This window comes from Podarcis cretensis, assembly GCF_951804945.1.
Source record: "Podarcis cretensis genome assembly, chromosome: 7".
NCBI classification, from domain to species: domain Eukaryota; kingdom Metazoa; phylum Chordata; class Lepidosauria; order Squamata; family Lacertidae; genus Podarcis; species Podarcis cretensis.
The window spans coordinates 52,147,671-52,164,313 of NC_137176.1; the positions used below are offsets into that span (position 1 = coordinate 52,147,671).

Below are 16,643 nucleotides of genomic sequence, written 5' to 3' on the forward strand. Positions count from 1 at the left end.
TACTTATGAAGTACTCTGTGTATGTGTTAGAAAATAAACCACAATTTCCAACAGTTCACAACTAGCACATACCAGTAAGTCTGAGCCTGCTCTACCCATGGAACATTTTGGGAGAATGCATAGATCACGGAACAAGGTCTGATTTCTGCTAATAACTGTTGTAGCACTCCTGATAAAAATAATGTCAAACAACAGGCAGTTGTTTCTCAAAGGTGGCTTATGTGTTCTAGTTGTATCCAAGTTTTTTTCTGCTCTAGAGAGCACTGGATTAATGCCATAATGGGTAACAATAAGAGTAATTGTAAATGATAATCAGGAAAAATATGTGTCTGTTTTATATTGGCCTCTACTTCTTGGCATTGCATGTCATTTAGTTGAGAGCAGGCACCTGTACAAAAGATATAACGTTAATACACAGCTTGACAGTTCTCTGCCAGTAGCTAAAGAGCATTGGTTCCCTGATTTACATTTGGTTTCTGATTTACATTGGTTTCTGATTTACATTTCACTAATATTTGTTTATGAATAACTAGATCTTGGGATGCTGACAATCTGAAATGAGTACTTAATTCATGCCCCCCCCCCATTCACACATCCCAAGTCTTTTGCTGTAATTCTGAAATCCTTCTCTTGGGAGGATACATTGGGTTATATCCTGTCCCCCTATGCTGTGTGCCACCACAAATGGCCATAATATTTTCACGTGCCCAATCAATATATTGCTGGTTTGTGTGTCCTGTAATTTTATGGTAGAACAGCCAGCCATTCTTTTAAGTAGTTAGGTCTCAAACAACTTAGGGTTTTAGAAACTGGCATGTTGAATTGTGCATAGAAATGGCCCAGGAGTAAGTGTAGTTGTGTTAAAACTTACATTATTGACCCTTCACTCAGTCCCAGTTGGCAATCTAGCTGCAGTATTTTGAACCAAATGTAGTTTCTGAATAGTTATCAAAGGCAGCCCTTCATATAATGCATTGCGGCACTCCGGGTGAGATGTTATTCCAAGCACGGATTTCTGAGATTAGAACATCTCTAGTCAAGAAAGGTTGCAGCTGGGTCACCAGCCTGAATTCAAGGTGCTTCATGTCATGGGTGGTAGCTGTATCTCTACAGACAAGGCTGGAGTTAAGAGCATTTCTGGCCTGCAAGAGTTATCCTTCAGAGGAAGTACAGCGCTCTCCAGCATAGGCTGACCATCACCTCCTAGGTCAGACAAACCACCACCACCACTTCTATCTTCTCTAGAGCGGCCTTCATATCACCCCAAATCCTTCAATGACCTAAGCAGTTTCATATAGATGGTATATAAGAGCACTCAGTCGCACAGCTTAAGGCAAAGCAATAGATGCCATGTACCACCTTCTGGAACAACCATCCAGAGAGGATCAGAACTGCTAGAACATGGGTAGGCAAACTAAGGCCGGAGGGGCCGGGGCCGGATCTGGCCCAATTGCCTTCTAAATCCGGCCCGTGGAAGGTCCGGGAATCAGCGTGTTTTTACATGAGTAGAATTTGTGCTTTTATTTAAAATGCATCTCTGGGTTATTTGTGGGGCATAGGAATTTGTTCATTTCTCCCCCAAAAAATCTAGTCTGGCCCTCCACAAGGTCTGAGGGACAGTGGACCAGCCCCCTGCTGAAAAAGTTTGCTGACCCCTGTGCTAGAACATGGCATTTCCCATTTTGGACAGTCAATCCAGTAGTATACCATGGTATCAAAAGACTCTTTGCAGTCCAAGAGAAATAATAGGGCAACACTCAAAGTATATATATTTCCTTGTATTAGGTCATTCGCTGGGGCTACCAGAACTGTTTCAATGCTGAACAGTAAATTGAAATTGATCCAGATAATCAGTGTCATTCAGTGTCTGTAGTTGTCTGGCTACAGTGTCATTCAGTTGTCTGGCTACAAATTTGCCTATGAAGGATACATTTGAAAATGGTCAACACCACCTTCAGGATCCATAGGAACACTGCCACCTTGCATGAACAAGATAGGCAGCAGATGGGGCAGCTCTAGTGCTACTTCTACTCAAAGTAGACCTATTTAAATTAGTGGGCATGATTAATCTAGGTGCATTAATTTCAGCAGGCTTACTCTTTATAGAACAGGGTTGGATGCAACCCCTTCTTATCACTTGTCTATTTCAGTTTGGTTCAGAATTGTTCTACTAATGTACAAGTGGCTTTACATTAAAAAATACCTCCCATAATTTCCCAGTGCACTTATGGAATGTTAGCCACTCTGATCTGCAGACACCATTACTATGCTGTGAACTGAGGTTTCGACAGAACCCAAAAAGAAAGTGTGCCCTGTTATGACAAACCTGGAGTGATGTTCCCATCATTGTTTCATTTACCGTAGTCAGGCAGTTTCTGTATGACTGAGCGTCACAATTTTCCACACACCCCAGGTAATGAATAGGAGGAACTAATTAAAAACCCTGGAAAGTAAATGCAGTAACAGAATGTAAATATAGTTCAGCAATGTCTCGACCTGTTTGATTTTGCTACTGCTGCACTACATAGTTAACTATTTGAAAACTTTGCCATGCCTTTTCCCATCATATGCCTGTAGTTTTAGCAATCTCTGCAAACAGAGTTCTATGTTTATTCAAACAAGTGAATAGTCACCATCTGTAGCACAGACACTCACCAACCTAACTCGAGCAGAGAGGGAAGCAGTTGGCTGCCAATTAGTTTCTGGACCCAATTCAAAGTGCCGGTTTTGACCTGTAAAGCCTTAAACATCTCAGGACCACAAAACCTCAGGGACTACCTCTCCCTATATAAACTGACCTGCACCATTTGATCACCATCTGAAGCCCTTCTTCATGTGCCTCCTCCATGAGAGGTCAAGAGGGTGGCAACATAAGAGTGGGCCTCTTTTGCAGTGGCTCCCTGTCTGTGGAATGCTCTCCCCAGGAAGGCTTGCTTGGCGTCTGCATAACATATCTTGCCAGGCAAAAACATTCCTCTCCCAGGCATTTGGTTAATTAAACAATCTATGGCCTATTAAACTGTGCTGGGATAGTGGTGATATTGTTTTTCTTTGTTACTATAGTATGTACTTTTGTGTTTTTATATTGTCAACTGCCCTGTAATCCTCAGAATAAGGGCTCTATGGAAATTTAATAAATCAAACTAAATAAACTTATGAATGCATAAGCAGCATTGTCATACATTGGATGACTTCTTACTCCCTTTTTCTCAGCATAGTAGGCATGTCGTGTCTGTTTCCTTAGGCTTGCATCCCAATATCTCTTGTCATTTTGTGCAAGACAAAGAGGATAAAGGGAAAAGCCAATTGTAAATAATAAGCTATGCTGGTTGCTAGGAGTTCACTCTTAAACTTTTATTATTTATTCTAAAGGTTTATACTGTGCCTTTCCAATACAGTAGAACCTCGGGTTGCAAACGTGATCCGTGCGGGAGGGACGTTCGCAACCCGCAGTGCCGCATCTGCACACGCACGGGTCGTGATTTGGTGCTTCTGCGCAAAGCGCGAGTTAGTGTTTTTGCGCATGCACGAGCGCTGAAACCCGGAGGTAACCCGTTCCGGTACTTCCAGGTTTGGTGCGGTGCGCAACCCAAAAACGCATAACATGAAGTGTCTGTAACCCGAGCGTAACCAGACAAGCACAGCAGATAAAACAGTCTTCAATGAAATAATGTCAACCTCATAAGTTAAAAGCCTGTGGGATGTCTACACAAGCTAGTAGAAGCAATCAGAAAGGAAGTTATATGAACTTCAAGGGGCAAGCTGTTTCTCAATACTGGTGCACCTAGTGCAGCCAAACCAAACATGTTTTCACCATGAAAGGGACACAGCCATCTTAACTATGGGTGCAAATACATTATCCTTTAGAGCGGGATGAAGCATTTACTACACTCTTGACTTACTTGGCTACACCCCGTGCAGATGACATAATCAGGGATCAAGTATACAGTGATAGATCTCATACTTCCATGGATCTTGTCCACATTCTTTACTTGGAAGTAAGGAAACCAGTGATGGCCCCTCCCCTTCAACAAAGCAGGTGTATTATAACATATTATTCTCTACATCAAAGCGGCTGTGCTGATTATTGTTTAGCAAAGCAGGCAGAGCCGCCTTCCAGTATCAGAATGGGAGGAGTGTTTCTGTTGTGCCAATATTGGGAGCCCTGGGTATTGTGCTATGTTGCACTGCTTCTGCATAGCCAAGTATGGGAATGGACTCATTGTTGTTGTTATTGTTGTTGTTGTTCAAAAGCACATGATACACATCAAACTGCTCAGTTGTACCAGATTTTACAAAAGCTTGTAATGGACAATTAATGAGGCTAAATCATATATTGGTCCAGATTAATACACAAATCTGCCCTTTTAAAAAATCGGCTATTAAACCAATACATCAAACGCTTACAACACATAACCTAATATTTTTTGTAAACCCATAATGTATGGCTGGTGGTAACTAATATTTCTTACAATAGTCAATAAACTTAATCTAATTAGCCACAAAATTATTGTGTATTAGTTTTCATTTAGTCTATAGCAATGTATTAGTATGGCCATTTCAGCAAAAATAATAATCCTCATCTTCAAACTGTATGTTAAAATTAACTTGTTAGTAAAAAATATTTTAAAAGACTGCAGGAAAGTAATCTACATATACTTCTGAAGCAGATTCTAATTCATGATTATAGGTTTGCTTACTAGTCTACAGCTCTAACTTGTTAAAGTAAATGAGATAACCATGATTCTGTTTTTCAGGCAAAGACTTCTTCTTCCAAATGATAGCATTCCAGTTATCATGAATACTTACTTCAGTCAGAAAGTTATTAAAGAACCAACAGAGATGGAAAGGCAACATCTTCAAGAACCATTGCTTATTAAAAGAAAGATATCTTTAGCTTGGGTATTCAATTTTTCCACCATAAAAGACAATTGGCCTCAAACATCTGCAGTTAACCAGGTAATGTTTAATTTTACAGCTTAACACTTTGTAGCGAGTTGATGAACAGATATTTGCAAACATTGCATGCAAGAACGCTCTTGTTCGCTCTATATCCTTCATTTAAGCAAGATTTAGAGTTTGCTAGTGAATAATATTAATATTTTACAATCAAGATTTTTCCTTCCTGACACACTGAACTGATGTGATACTTTGCTTTATGTGATACTGTCTTGAGTAGTATTGCTGTCATATATTTAGCAGATTACTTTTCATCTGATTTGCTGCTCAGCTACTTAAAATTACCAGCCTTTCTAAAGGGATAGCTACATGTTGTCAAACAGCAAGCCAGTGGTGTTCCCACTCTCCCTGTCCATAAGCTCTAGGGATGTGTTCTGATGTCATTGTGCAGCATTTTCCATCTTACCTTTAGTGGCAGGGAAGGTGGGGAAACACACAGTGTACAACACTGTATAATACATGGAGAAGTCCACAGCATTCCTATGTGAAACTTGAACTGGGTGGTCATGGCTCTAATCTGTCCTTTTGAACTCTTAATGTTTCCTGACATGAACCTCCTCTTAAGAAGGTTCTGCTAGTGAGCTTCACTTACGCTTGGAGAATCTCTGAGCTTCTTCACACATACAGCAGGCATTATAAAGTGGATCTTCTGCCCAAAGGTTCTGCCTTTGGCTGTGGAGGATCAATTTGAAGACATACTCAAATGAGATTACTTCTAGAATATAAGCATTGGCCTCTGCTCTCCCAAGAGCAAAAGATATTTTTATTTACCCGTATCTCCTGTTCTTTTCAGAGTAAAGACGGGGCAGCCTGTTCACTCGTTAAGGTTTAGGTTGATCTCCACCTATAGACACATGTTGAAAAGGAATGGGGGGGGACAAATAGGCATTCACTGTCTCCATATTATCAGTTATTTGTGTTTGTTATAGATCTCAAAGTGCAATCTATTCATGTTTACTGAAAGGTAAGAGCCACTGTGGTCAGCAGTCGGCTTCCTAGTGTTTGTATAGGATTGTAACCTTAATTTTTTGTGACTGCGGTTCTGTTTTTTCTGTTACCATGTTTGTTCCCAAGGGAATGCAGCCCTAGACAGAAAAAGAAAAGTTGCCCTGCCGCTGTTATAGGAGTACGAAGGCTGGAACATCCATCTTATCTCCTCTTGGTTGGTGGATTCAGTCTTCAACCTCATCAGAGGGAGATTATCTGTGCTTTCCTAGGCAAGAACTGGCCAAGCAGAAAATGCTCACCTTCACATGGCTTTATTAAGAAGAGACAAAAGCACAAATTGCTTTGAGAAAGCTACTGCCATTTCTTTCACCAGTTTGTCATCTAGACAAACTACTGTAATTCAGAATAAAGATTGTTCTGCTTCAGTTTCACCATGTCTACCTCACACACATTTTTTTACTCAAACACAGAGATGTTTATATGGAAGACCCCTGCCAATTTGTTCTCAGACAGTTATTGCTGCTGGGGGAACGACATCTTTTCCTCAAGTCATAAAACCAGGAAAAAAGTTCTTTATTCCCCCTCCCCCCAAAATCAAATACTATTCCTTCCAATTGCTCCCAAAAAACATAGAAAGAGGAAACATGTTTAATGCCAGGAACAATAAGGAGGAAACAAACAGAAAGAAAGAAAGGAGCTCTGATGAGATGAAATATTAGGGTAGCTTCAGGAGATGTTGAGGAGTGGGAGCATATAAAATGAGGTGAGTCTCTGGACCACACATTGCCCACCTCTGTGCTAGAAGGATGGGAATTTGTGGTAAGCAAAACCTTTCTTTCCTGTATGTTTTCCTGCAATCTGTACAATGATTTGGTTTGTGCCTTTTTTGCCAGATCCCCTGTCTCAATATGAAGACTTTGAAGACTGTGCATCCTGATAGCAACAATGAGCCCAAATTATCTCCCTTTGCAGTTACTCCCTTAAGCGACTCTCTTCTTGATATTGTGGAGACACAAGGAAGAGCTGGAGGGAGAGGAATCCAGGTCCAAGTGGTTGTTCAAAGGGTGTATTATTTGCCTGCTAAAGACGGTTTAAGGTGTCACCTTCAGAAAAACAACACTTCCGAGAACACTGCACCATTGTTAAATTCAGACCTGCCAAATGTTAGGTGAGTATTAGAAATTGGCCTAGTGTGAATCTCAGCATTAATGGGAACAGTCAAAGTACAAGACAAGCTAGACTGAACATGTTGATCAGGCGGTCCTGAGTTTTTTTATGAAGCCTAGAACAATCCTAAAGGTAAAGGTAAAGGTACCCCTGCCCGTACGGGCCAGTCTTGACAGACTCTGGGGTTGTGCGCCCATCTCACTTAAGAGGCCAGGGGCCAGCGCTGTCCGGAGACACTTCCGGGTCACGTGGCCAGCGTGACATCGCTGCTCTGGCGAGCCAGAGCCGCACACGGAAACGCCGTTTACCTTCCCGCTGGTAAGCGGTCCCTATTTATCTACTTGCACCCGGAGGTGCTTTCGAACTGCTAGGTTGGCAGGCGCTGGGACCGAGCAGCGGGAGCGCACCCCGCCGCAGGGATTCGAACCGCCGACCTTTCGATCGGCAAGCCCTAGGCGCTGAGGCTTTAACCCACAGCGCCACCTGCGTCCCAAGAACAATCCTACCTTTTAGCTAAAAACAAGGTGCTCCTTTCCTTTTTTTTAAGTAAAAGAGCAGGACTAGATAACTTATTCATCATTTGCAGCCCATATCCAAAATCTGTCATGAGTTTGAATTGTCTAACTAATTTTCTTGTAGTGAGCCATGTAATTACCCATTCATTTGTATCATTATAATAATGCTGGTGATGCCAAACTACATCTTTGGTAGTTTGGGGCTGTTTCAGGCCATTGGTCCATTTAGCTTAATAATGACTATTCACTGGCTAGCAGCAGCTAATCTCACCCAATCCTGCCTGGAGACTCCAAGTACAGTACTTAAGAAACCAGGACATTTTACTCATCAAGTAGCTGTATTAAATTTGCAGTCTCATTATGTTTCCTATGTTATTCTCAAATTGTTGTTCTCATCTGAAATTAGTTTTTACCCTATTAATGCTCTCAGTTTCTTCTTAATGTTCATAGTTTTTTGTAGAGAAATTTTTTTTGTGCATAGGAAACTGATATTGAGAGAACTTGGCTATCTAAGGTCTCCCTATAACAGAACTCTTCTTTTTAAAAATTGTTTTTATTAAAGATTTTTGGGTTACAAAGGTACATACATCGTCTCTGTTTTCAGATCATAAAGTCCTTTCTACAGATCAGTTATTTTTGATGTGAGACATTAATGTTGTAGTCAGTATAAAGTTGGGGGAGGAGAGAGGTGATGCTTAATCTGAGGGTGCATAGTAGGTGCAGTATCTTTTCTCACTCTCACTCTCACCTCCTCTGTCAGATACTAGTGAGCTTAATTTCTGTTTACCCGAAAGGAATTGGACACAACTTGTGAAAAGTACCTTGAAAGAAGAAATCCACCAGCTTGCAGTGGCACATAGAGCTTGTTGATGGAAATATTGGGAAAGAAATGTAGATTGTTGACAGCTGAAGGGTGGAAAATCTAATTCACTGTTTCAGTTTTTGTACTGTTGGCACCATACATACTTTGGTTTTCTAATATTTTCTTGCTCTGAGTGAGGTGTCTGTTTTCATAGTCCCCGGCAAAGTCAAATACCAGTTTATCTCAGTTTATTTCAGTTGGGATGAAAGGGTTAATTTGTAGTTAGTCTGCCATATTTGCAAGAAAATCAGAGTGCGTCCAGATTATTGTTGTAGTTGGCAGATCTGCCTGTCTCAAGCAGGGGCATGGCAAGGGGGGTGCAGTAGGTGTGGGCCCCCCCGGGTGTCCCCACTGAGGGGGGGCGGGTGACGTAATGCCAGGCAGCACTCACTGTGGGGCCTGCAGCACGCCTGAGCCATGTGTCTCTCCTGGGAGTGTTGTGGTGGCTTGAGCGCCTGCAGGCTCCGCACTGCCCCTGACAGTCTGCCCGTTGCCTTCCCCCTCAGCTATAGGGCAGCTGAGTGGGAGGAGGCAGGCAGACTCCTCGGAGGGCCCGCGCGCCGCCCCAGGTGCCTGATTGGCTTGCTCCGCCACTGGTCTCGAGACAGTAGAGTGCACCCCCTGGGATTGAAGCCATACCTTTGTGTTAGAAGGAACATAGTAACCTCCCTGGGGCACAAGCCTGGGCAGTGTTGATGGAGGTCCTGCAGATGGCAAGATATGACTATTCAGATTACCTTCATTGTCTAGGGCACAGGTGGCTAATCTTTTTCTTGGCCTTAAGGTTATGTTACTCTCTGGGAATCCCTCCAACGGTCACATGCCAACAGCCCTGTTACCCGGCACTCTTACACATGCTCACATGTTTGGCACTGATTCTTTTTTACATTTCAATACCAAGTTAAGATACAGGTTTCTCAAGTTTTTATGAGTTGTGAATTGTCAGCCCAGATTGATAGCAATTTTCACTCTTCAGTTTCATGTGGATGAATGTATTTACTGTTTTAACTGCTTTATAAATTTTTTATATTGTTGCACTTTGCAATTAATTTTACTGTATCCCATCCTGATATCATTGTAGTGAAGGTTGGATTATGCATATTTGTGTTTTCGATTTTCCATCTAATCTGGAATGGTAGTTCATCAGGTATTCTGTTGTTTCAATTCACAGGGGCGCAGCATAGAAATAAAATTTAAAAAAAAAACAGTTGTAAAGATTACTCTTGAACCTAGGTACCATAAAAGGGGGAAATCTCCCTAAGATGCTTAAGGACAGTTTAATACAGTAGACTCAAATTTGTACTTATTTCACAAATACAGTCTCTATTGGCAAGCAAAAAAATAATTTTGGTGATTAAGAGGGAAATCCCCCAGTAAATTCTGCCACTTGAATGGCACATTTGACAAAAGCCACCAGCAATACAGAGATGCAGAGTATGCTTGCGTGAAAAGGGTGTCCGTGTCGTGTGCTGAAATGCAGCCTCAGTGGCATGGCTTGGGGTGGGTTTTTATAACCATACATACAGACACAAAGCAACAAGGATATACTTTTCTCCAGTGGAGTGAGAAATTAAGAAAACTGAGCTTTGCAGCTACTAGAAACAATGACTAACATTCACACCCAGCCAAGAGTTGTGCACCCTTGCTTTAGAAATAGCCTTGGGAAATCCAAGCCTTCTTCCCTAGTGTTCAGAGGAATAGCTCAGTAGGTAGAATATGAGACTTTTAACTTAGGGTTGTGGGATTCAGCCCCATGTTGGGCAAAAGATTTCTGCCTCGCAGGGGGTTGGACTAGATGACCCTTGTGATCCCTTCCAACTATATGATTTCTTAATGTGTTGTGTGTGTTCTGGCTTGACTTGGTGGATGTAAGAAGCACCCATGTTGTTTTGCAGGGATTAAGAAAAAGCTGCATCCTGCTTTAAACACAACATTGTGCCCACCTGTGCCTGTCAGTAATTAATAAAATAGTGTGAGGTGCTTAGTTGTTTAGATTAGATCTAAAAGATGTAGGTAATGAGCAAAATATAATTTTTGAATTTTAATTATGCAATATATGGTCTTTCAGTGGGAGTGATTATGCTCCAGCAACTTTTAGTGAGTTTCTGTAAAGCATTTTTTTTTGTACAGTGGTACGTAGACTACATCAGACTTAGCTGATTCAGATGTGAATTATTCATAAGCTTCTTTACAGTTTTTGCTTTTCCGTGCTGAACTTTTATGTATCTACTTATACCTATCTTAACACAAACACCATTGAATTTATTGCAAGTTCTTTATCTGAGTAAAGATAATGGGTCCAATGCTATTGCTAACGTTTCAAGGTAGGCAAATTTGAATTGAGGTCACCATTGTGTTTACCTTAAGGAAAACCCAAGCCTGTGTTACACAAGACATTTTAAATTAGTGTTTATTGCGGCTAAAGAGGGAAAGGACATTTGTAGAAAATCCATGTTCACAGATGTTAGCATCTGTCAAATCGTTTTCTTTTGTGGGCAACTTCCATTCTGTTTACGACATACCATTCATTTTTTTCAAGTAAATGTTTCTAAACAAAGCATTCATGAGCATGATTTTTAAGAACTTTAATACTTATGGGACTTTTTTTTCAAGTACAAGATAAACAGGAAGCAGACAACCTAAATGTGCCTCACTGAACTCCATATGATAGAAATGTTTCAGTATCTCGTAAATAAGAGAGTCCAATTTGTAGCATTTTCATAAAGATGTCTCATTGCTATTTAAGGGCTCTTACATTATTTCCCTTAGTTTTTTCCTTAGTTGAGCAAGATAAATCCCATGGCAGATTAAAGTGTGATAATCAAATTGTACTGTAAAGTTTCATCCCAAGGAACTGTAGGGGTGGAATCTGTAATTCACATATTGAAAGCCAGGGTGCTATCCCCAAAGCATTTTCCCCTTATAATCTCTCTCTTCCTTTTGAGAAGCCTAGAGAGCTTTATATGAAGCTCCTATTCCTTGGGAAATAATAATGATAACAGCAGAATGAATGAATGAATGAACGAACCTTCACCTGCTTAATGATACTGTGTAATGTCCATCTCCTTTCCCCTGATTGCTGCATTGGATCCTCACCCCTGCTTGGTTTTGATGCATCCACAACATACATTTAAAGCACATTTACACAGCTTTAATAGTCATGGCTTCTTCCAAGAATCCAAGGAACCATACTTACCCATCACAAAGCTACAATTCCCAACCCCCTTAACAAACCACAGGGTAGGGTTGTAGAAAGGATTACTGAGAACTTACAAAGGTGGTACTCTAAGATGCTGTATAAGTGCTGCTTATTCGTTTGAGTACTCTATTCTTTCTCTTATTATATTTTTTGCAATATATTCAGGATGCAATTTGCCGTGGAGCAAATTAGAAGATGTACTGTTACTGTGTGAGTTATCTAGTGGTTTAAAGTGTAAGGAGCCTGTCATAGGCAACTTGTAAAGGTAACTTTCCTGCCCTAGAGCAACGATCCAGTATGTGCGATACTAGTTATTAGTCAGTAGTTTCACCTGAGAATAGTAATTTTCCAGCACCTGGTATATGTCAAGTATTCTGAGATGGTGTACATCAAAAGTGTGGAATTTTCCTTTTCTTTCTGACATTTCTTCATTTTGAATATTTGTGCCTTTTAAATGTTGTGCTGAAAAGCAGAAGTCCAAGTACGTATACAACATAACCCTACCTCCCACTTCAGTTCTGGCCTGGCTAATAGTTGTGCTATAATCATGTTAGAGCAGCTAATCAGAAGTCTTATGAAATCTAGGCAAGTGAAGCTATGTATAGTACTATAAAAAGAATAGCTCTTGGCACCCCACTACAGTGTTGTTGGGTGTGTTGTATATAGAGTTAATATTAATAGATATAGGATTAGATGGCCCAAATTTGTGAAATATTTACTTATGAATTCAGGTTTAATTTTTTTTAAAGAAACCATCATATGGGGTGTACTATTTCTTTTAACAGACAATAAGAGGGATACAGCAGAATACAGGTATTGAGAAGAGCAATGTTAATTATTTTCATTTAAAGACATTTCTAATGGGCTGTCTCATTGGAGATCTACTGATATCAGCACCTAAACCCCCTCCCCCTAAATTCACTGTTCATCTCAGAAAGTCCATCATGTCTCAGATGTAGGGTGCATCACAACATTTTTGACAGAAATGTTCCTCCTTCATTGGACCCAACTCACTTTTTGCAGTCTAGACAAATTTAGGTTGCTTTCCAAATGCAATATAGTTTTGGCTTCTCATTAACTTTCTTTTCATGCCTTATGGCAGGGGTCGGCAACCTAAGGCCCATGGGTCACAAGCGGCCCACAGGGGTCGTTTAACCGGCCCACAAGCCGCCCCCGAACTGAGCCGTCCACTTGGCTAGTCCCCGCCCGCTGCGCTAAACCAGCACAGTGCTGTGTGGGGACTCACTTCCGCAGCACCAGAAATCGCGTCTGCGTAGATGCAGACACTGGAAATTGTGGGCGTGCGTGTGATCTGGCCCACGGAGGGATCTCCACTGGAATGAACTGGCCCAGGCAAGGTAAACCTTGCTGACCCCTGCCTTATGGCAACATTTTTGTGAGATATTATTTTTGTCCATTGTTGAAATCCACCCCAAGCATGCTACTGCATGCTTCAGGGCTCAATGCAGAATGGGTTGCACTTGTAATTATACATGGTGAGATTGTGTTGTAGATGTTGTATTTTAGTATAGGCTGAAATATTATAGCCATTATTTTTCTTTATGTCACTATGGCAACACATATATTTATTCTATATCATATCTTCTGAGGTTATAATCACACACTGCAAAAAGGTGATCGAGAACACACCTAGATAGAAGTATTGGGTGGACAAGCACCAAAAAATTAATAAGTTTGCTAACATCATCCAGGCAAAAAATGCTAATGTGCTGCTGCTCAGAGAAACCAATCAGGGATATGCTAGCACTCCTACTTGTCACAGCACCCCTACTTAAAATATCATATGGGGTCATATAGTATTATGATACTCTCCAGCCAGTTTTGGTATTCATTTTTAGTAGAGTGTGGTAGAATTCATCCTTTTATACTATTGCAGGATACACATAGTATTAGCTATGGTCAAGGTTGGTGCCAGTGTAAGCCTTAATCATAGTTAAGATTGAAGACAGGGATTTGTGTTGGAGAACAGAAAAGCTCAGGGAATGCAGCATGCTGCCTCTCAGCCAGTTCCTGATCCCTTAACAATAGTTCAGGACAGGCTGCATTACATCTGTAAATTATATTTTGATGATTCAGAATATTCAGCATAATAGCTGTGCAGCTCTATTATACATAGTGCTGTCATATTAAAACTAGCTTTGTCTATATTGTAAGTGTTACTCATTTTGTAACAAGTCATTCCTTAGCCCATTAAGTATAAGTGGTTTTAAGCTAATTTGGTTTCACTAATTTCACTTTACTATGGTATTTAATAATCTGCAAGTAGTGCAGAGTCTACGAAATAATCAGGAGTATTTCTTTATGTATAGGAAACACTTAAAGCTTCTCAAGCATTTGTGTCCACATTTTATTCTATTTTAAAAAGTGACAATACAACCCCACATTTCTAGGAATACTCATGTTACATTTGACACACAAAATGTTTTGTAGTATAGGAGAACAAAGAAATAATGTTCTGCTCTCCCAAAGTCAAATACATTCCACTTTGTATTTTCTACATTCACTTAAGTGTACTGTATTAATGCACGTTCATTCACTCCTGTATTGGGATTTGTACTTTTCATTATTAGAACCTCCTCCCATCCACTTCCTGTTCTTATTTGCTCTAAAAAAGCACATATTTCAAGGCTATCAGTAATACCCATTGTATGAGCCAAGCAATCATGTGATTTGTTTCTCCCCCCATTTCCCCCATGATCAGTGTCTCTGCACATGCTGTTCAGTAAACAAACTTCAGGGAACCAGACCAAGCTAGTTCAGAGCAGGGAGTTCATTCACACAGAGCCCTTGGAAAGTGATGCCTGTGCACAGGCTTGACGTAGGAACTAAGAAGAAGTAGAGGGGGGGTGGCAAAAGTTAGTATTTGTGTTTTCATTAATGCTTTTTATAGCTTGTAGCCAGCTGTAGCTGGTTAACATTTGCCTCTGACATCTATTAGCGTGCAGACTTCTTACGTAGGATTAACGGCTTCTGATGGAAATGGAGTTGTTAGTCATCGTATCATTCGTTTACAAGAAGACTCTCCAACTTGTCATAGATTATATATTAGAACAGTACACATCTGTTTTAAACGCAAGAGCTTAGATTGCTCCTGCACCCAAGGAGGCACTTTGTACAGAATAGATAGCAAGACTTGTGGTTTTATTTTTAATCAGATTTAAGTTTTAAGGAAATATGGCTACGGGAGACTTTTTCTAAAAAATCCTTTAGGTAGTTGTAAATCATACCGCACAAGCAAATCTATTGGCCTAAGATCTTTGAACCTAGTATGTATTGTACATTTATGCAGGTAAAAAAGCACAGGTCTAAAGCAAAGCAATGTTGGAGAGATTAACTAGCAACTGAGATTTCATATCTGTTTGGGATATTAACAACTGATTTTCAGAGACACTTCAGTTTAATGAACCCTTATTTAATTCTGACTCCTGTTCTTAGTTGGTAGAAGAGTAGATTACTTGGCTTAGAGTCTGCTATTCTATGCAGAGTGAGTGAAAAGCATATATTGTGGCCATTCCTTCTGGACCTGCTGTTTGCGCCTGAGAACTGGCATCTGGAGAAATTTAGCTAAGGCATTTAAATACTGCTCTTCCGAAACATTTGAAGTGACATTTGAGCATTTGCTGCTGGACTGGAGAGCAGAAGGGATGCACACTCTGGCATTTGTCATCAGCCAGGGAATCTAGGGCCACCAGGAGGCTACAGCCCATGCCTTCCAGAAAGAACATTGACCTGGGAGAGACCACGCTGTCCCCATCCATCGATCAGGGAAGAAGCAGATGCTGGAACTTGCTTCTCTCCTCCCTGCCTGAAAGAACATTGAGCTCCCAGCTGTGTGTTGTCCTGGGATTTTAGCAAGAAAGGAAAATAACAGTCTGGCCCCATCCTTTGACCAAAGGAAGAAGAGACACCAATTGCTATAAAACCAAGAACACTTGCAAGGGGAAAATAAGCCTGGCCTGAAATTGATATATACAGGCATCCTCCCACATACACACATTCTACTCGTGGATGACTATAGTACCTTGTGCGTAGCACTGGGAAATAAGTAAATAAATAAACAAACTCATACCAGGAAATGGCAGGAAAGAACAGGAGAGTTTTCATGGCCCATGAGGAGACCCTTCCTGGAGTCCAAAGAGGATGTCAGTGAGGGCAGAGGAAGTCCCAGAGAGACTGGAGGTCGCAGCAGGGCTTCATTTAGGCTGCTCAGCCTCCCTGCCTAACAGCTGATCTGCTGGGTAGCACAGCTGCCACCGCAGCTTTCCCATAGTCTCCCCAGCCAGCCAAAGAGCTTCAACTCTAGTTGAAGAGACAGTTGTGGGGAGAGAGAGTGGGAGAGCAGGGGGAAATAGGCATTTAGAGGGTCTCCTTGCTTTATGGGATTTCACTTATGGCAGAACGTAACCCCCAGGTAAGGGGGGGGGCGCTTGTACAGGGTGAGTCCTTTAAAAGAGGCCCCGTGGATACAGAGTACACATGTTCCACAGGGCCTCTTTTAAAAGACTCACCCTGTATGTAGTAGCAGTTTTTGTAAAACTTGTAAAAGACCAGTTCAGTCAGATTCACAGTGCCCTTCACAAGTCTTACCTCAGTGCAAGCTTGCAGAAGTAGTGCCTGGTTATTTAAACGTCTTGGAAGTCTACTAGCTTTTAAATATTTTTATATTGTTTGTTATATTAGACGGAGGGCCATAGAGCAATGTTAGAGGACATGCTTTGCATGCAGAAGATTCCAGGTTCAATAGCCAGCACCCTGAAGAGGCGCCTGCTAGACAATCTTGACTATGGCTTGACTTCCTATAAGGCAGCTTCCTATTTTAATGTGCCTAATGCAGCTACTCAGCTTTCTGATGTTTAACCGAGATACAATGGATACTAATAAGTTTTTCTCAACACTTCTTTGGGAACACCAACAACCAGATAGCAGCAAAGGTTTTGGCACAGATTTTTCACTGAATTCTGACATCTTCAAA

The 16,643-nt window shown here is 41.1% G+C and overlaps 1 protein-coding gene across 5 annotated transcripts in view; it reads left to right on the top strand.

Moving 5' to 3' along the window:
• Positions 1-16,643, top strand: part of SPIDR (scaffold protein involved in DNA repair) — a 161,409-nt gene that overhangs the window by 100,595 nt on the left and 44,171 nt on the right. For all 5 annotated transcript variants that reach the window (XR_013840415.1, XM_079982659.1, XM_079982660.1 and 2 more), the window contains exons 9-10: positions 4,758-4,959; positions 6,801-7,075. Coding sequence is in view for 4 of the 5 variants with exons in the window: in XM_079982659.1 (XP_079838785.1) it covers positions 4,758-4,959; positions 6,801-7,075 (477 nt within the window). In the remaining variant the exon portion in view is untranslated. The remainder of the gene's footprint in view (positions 1-4,757; positions 4,960-6,800; positions 7,076-16,643) is intronic.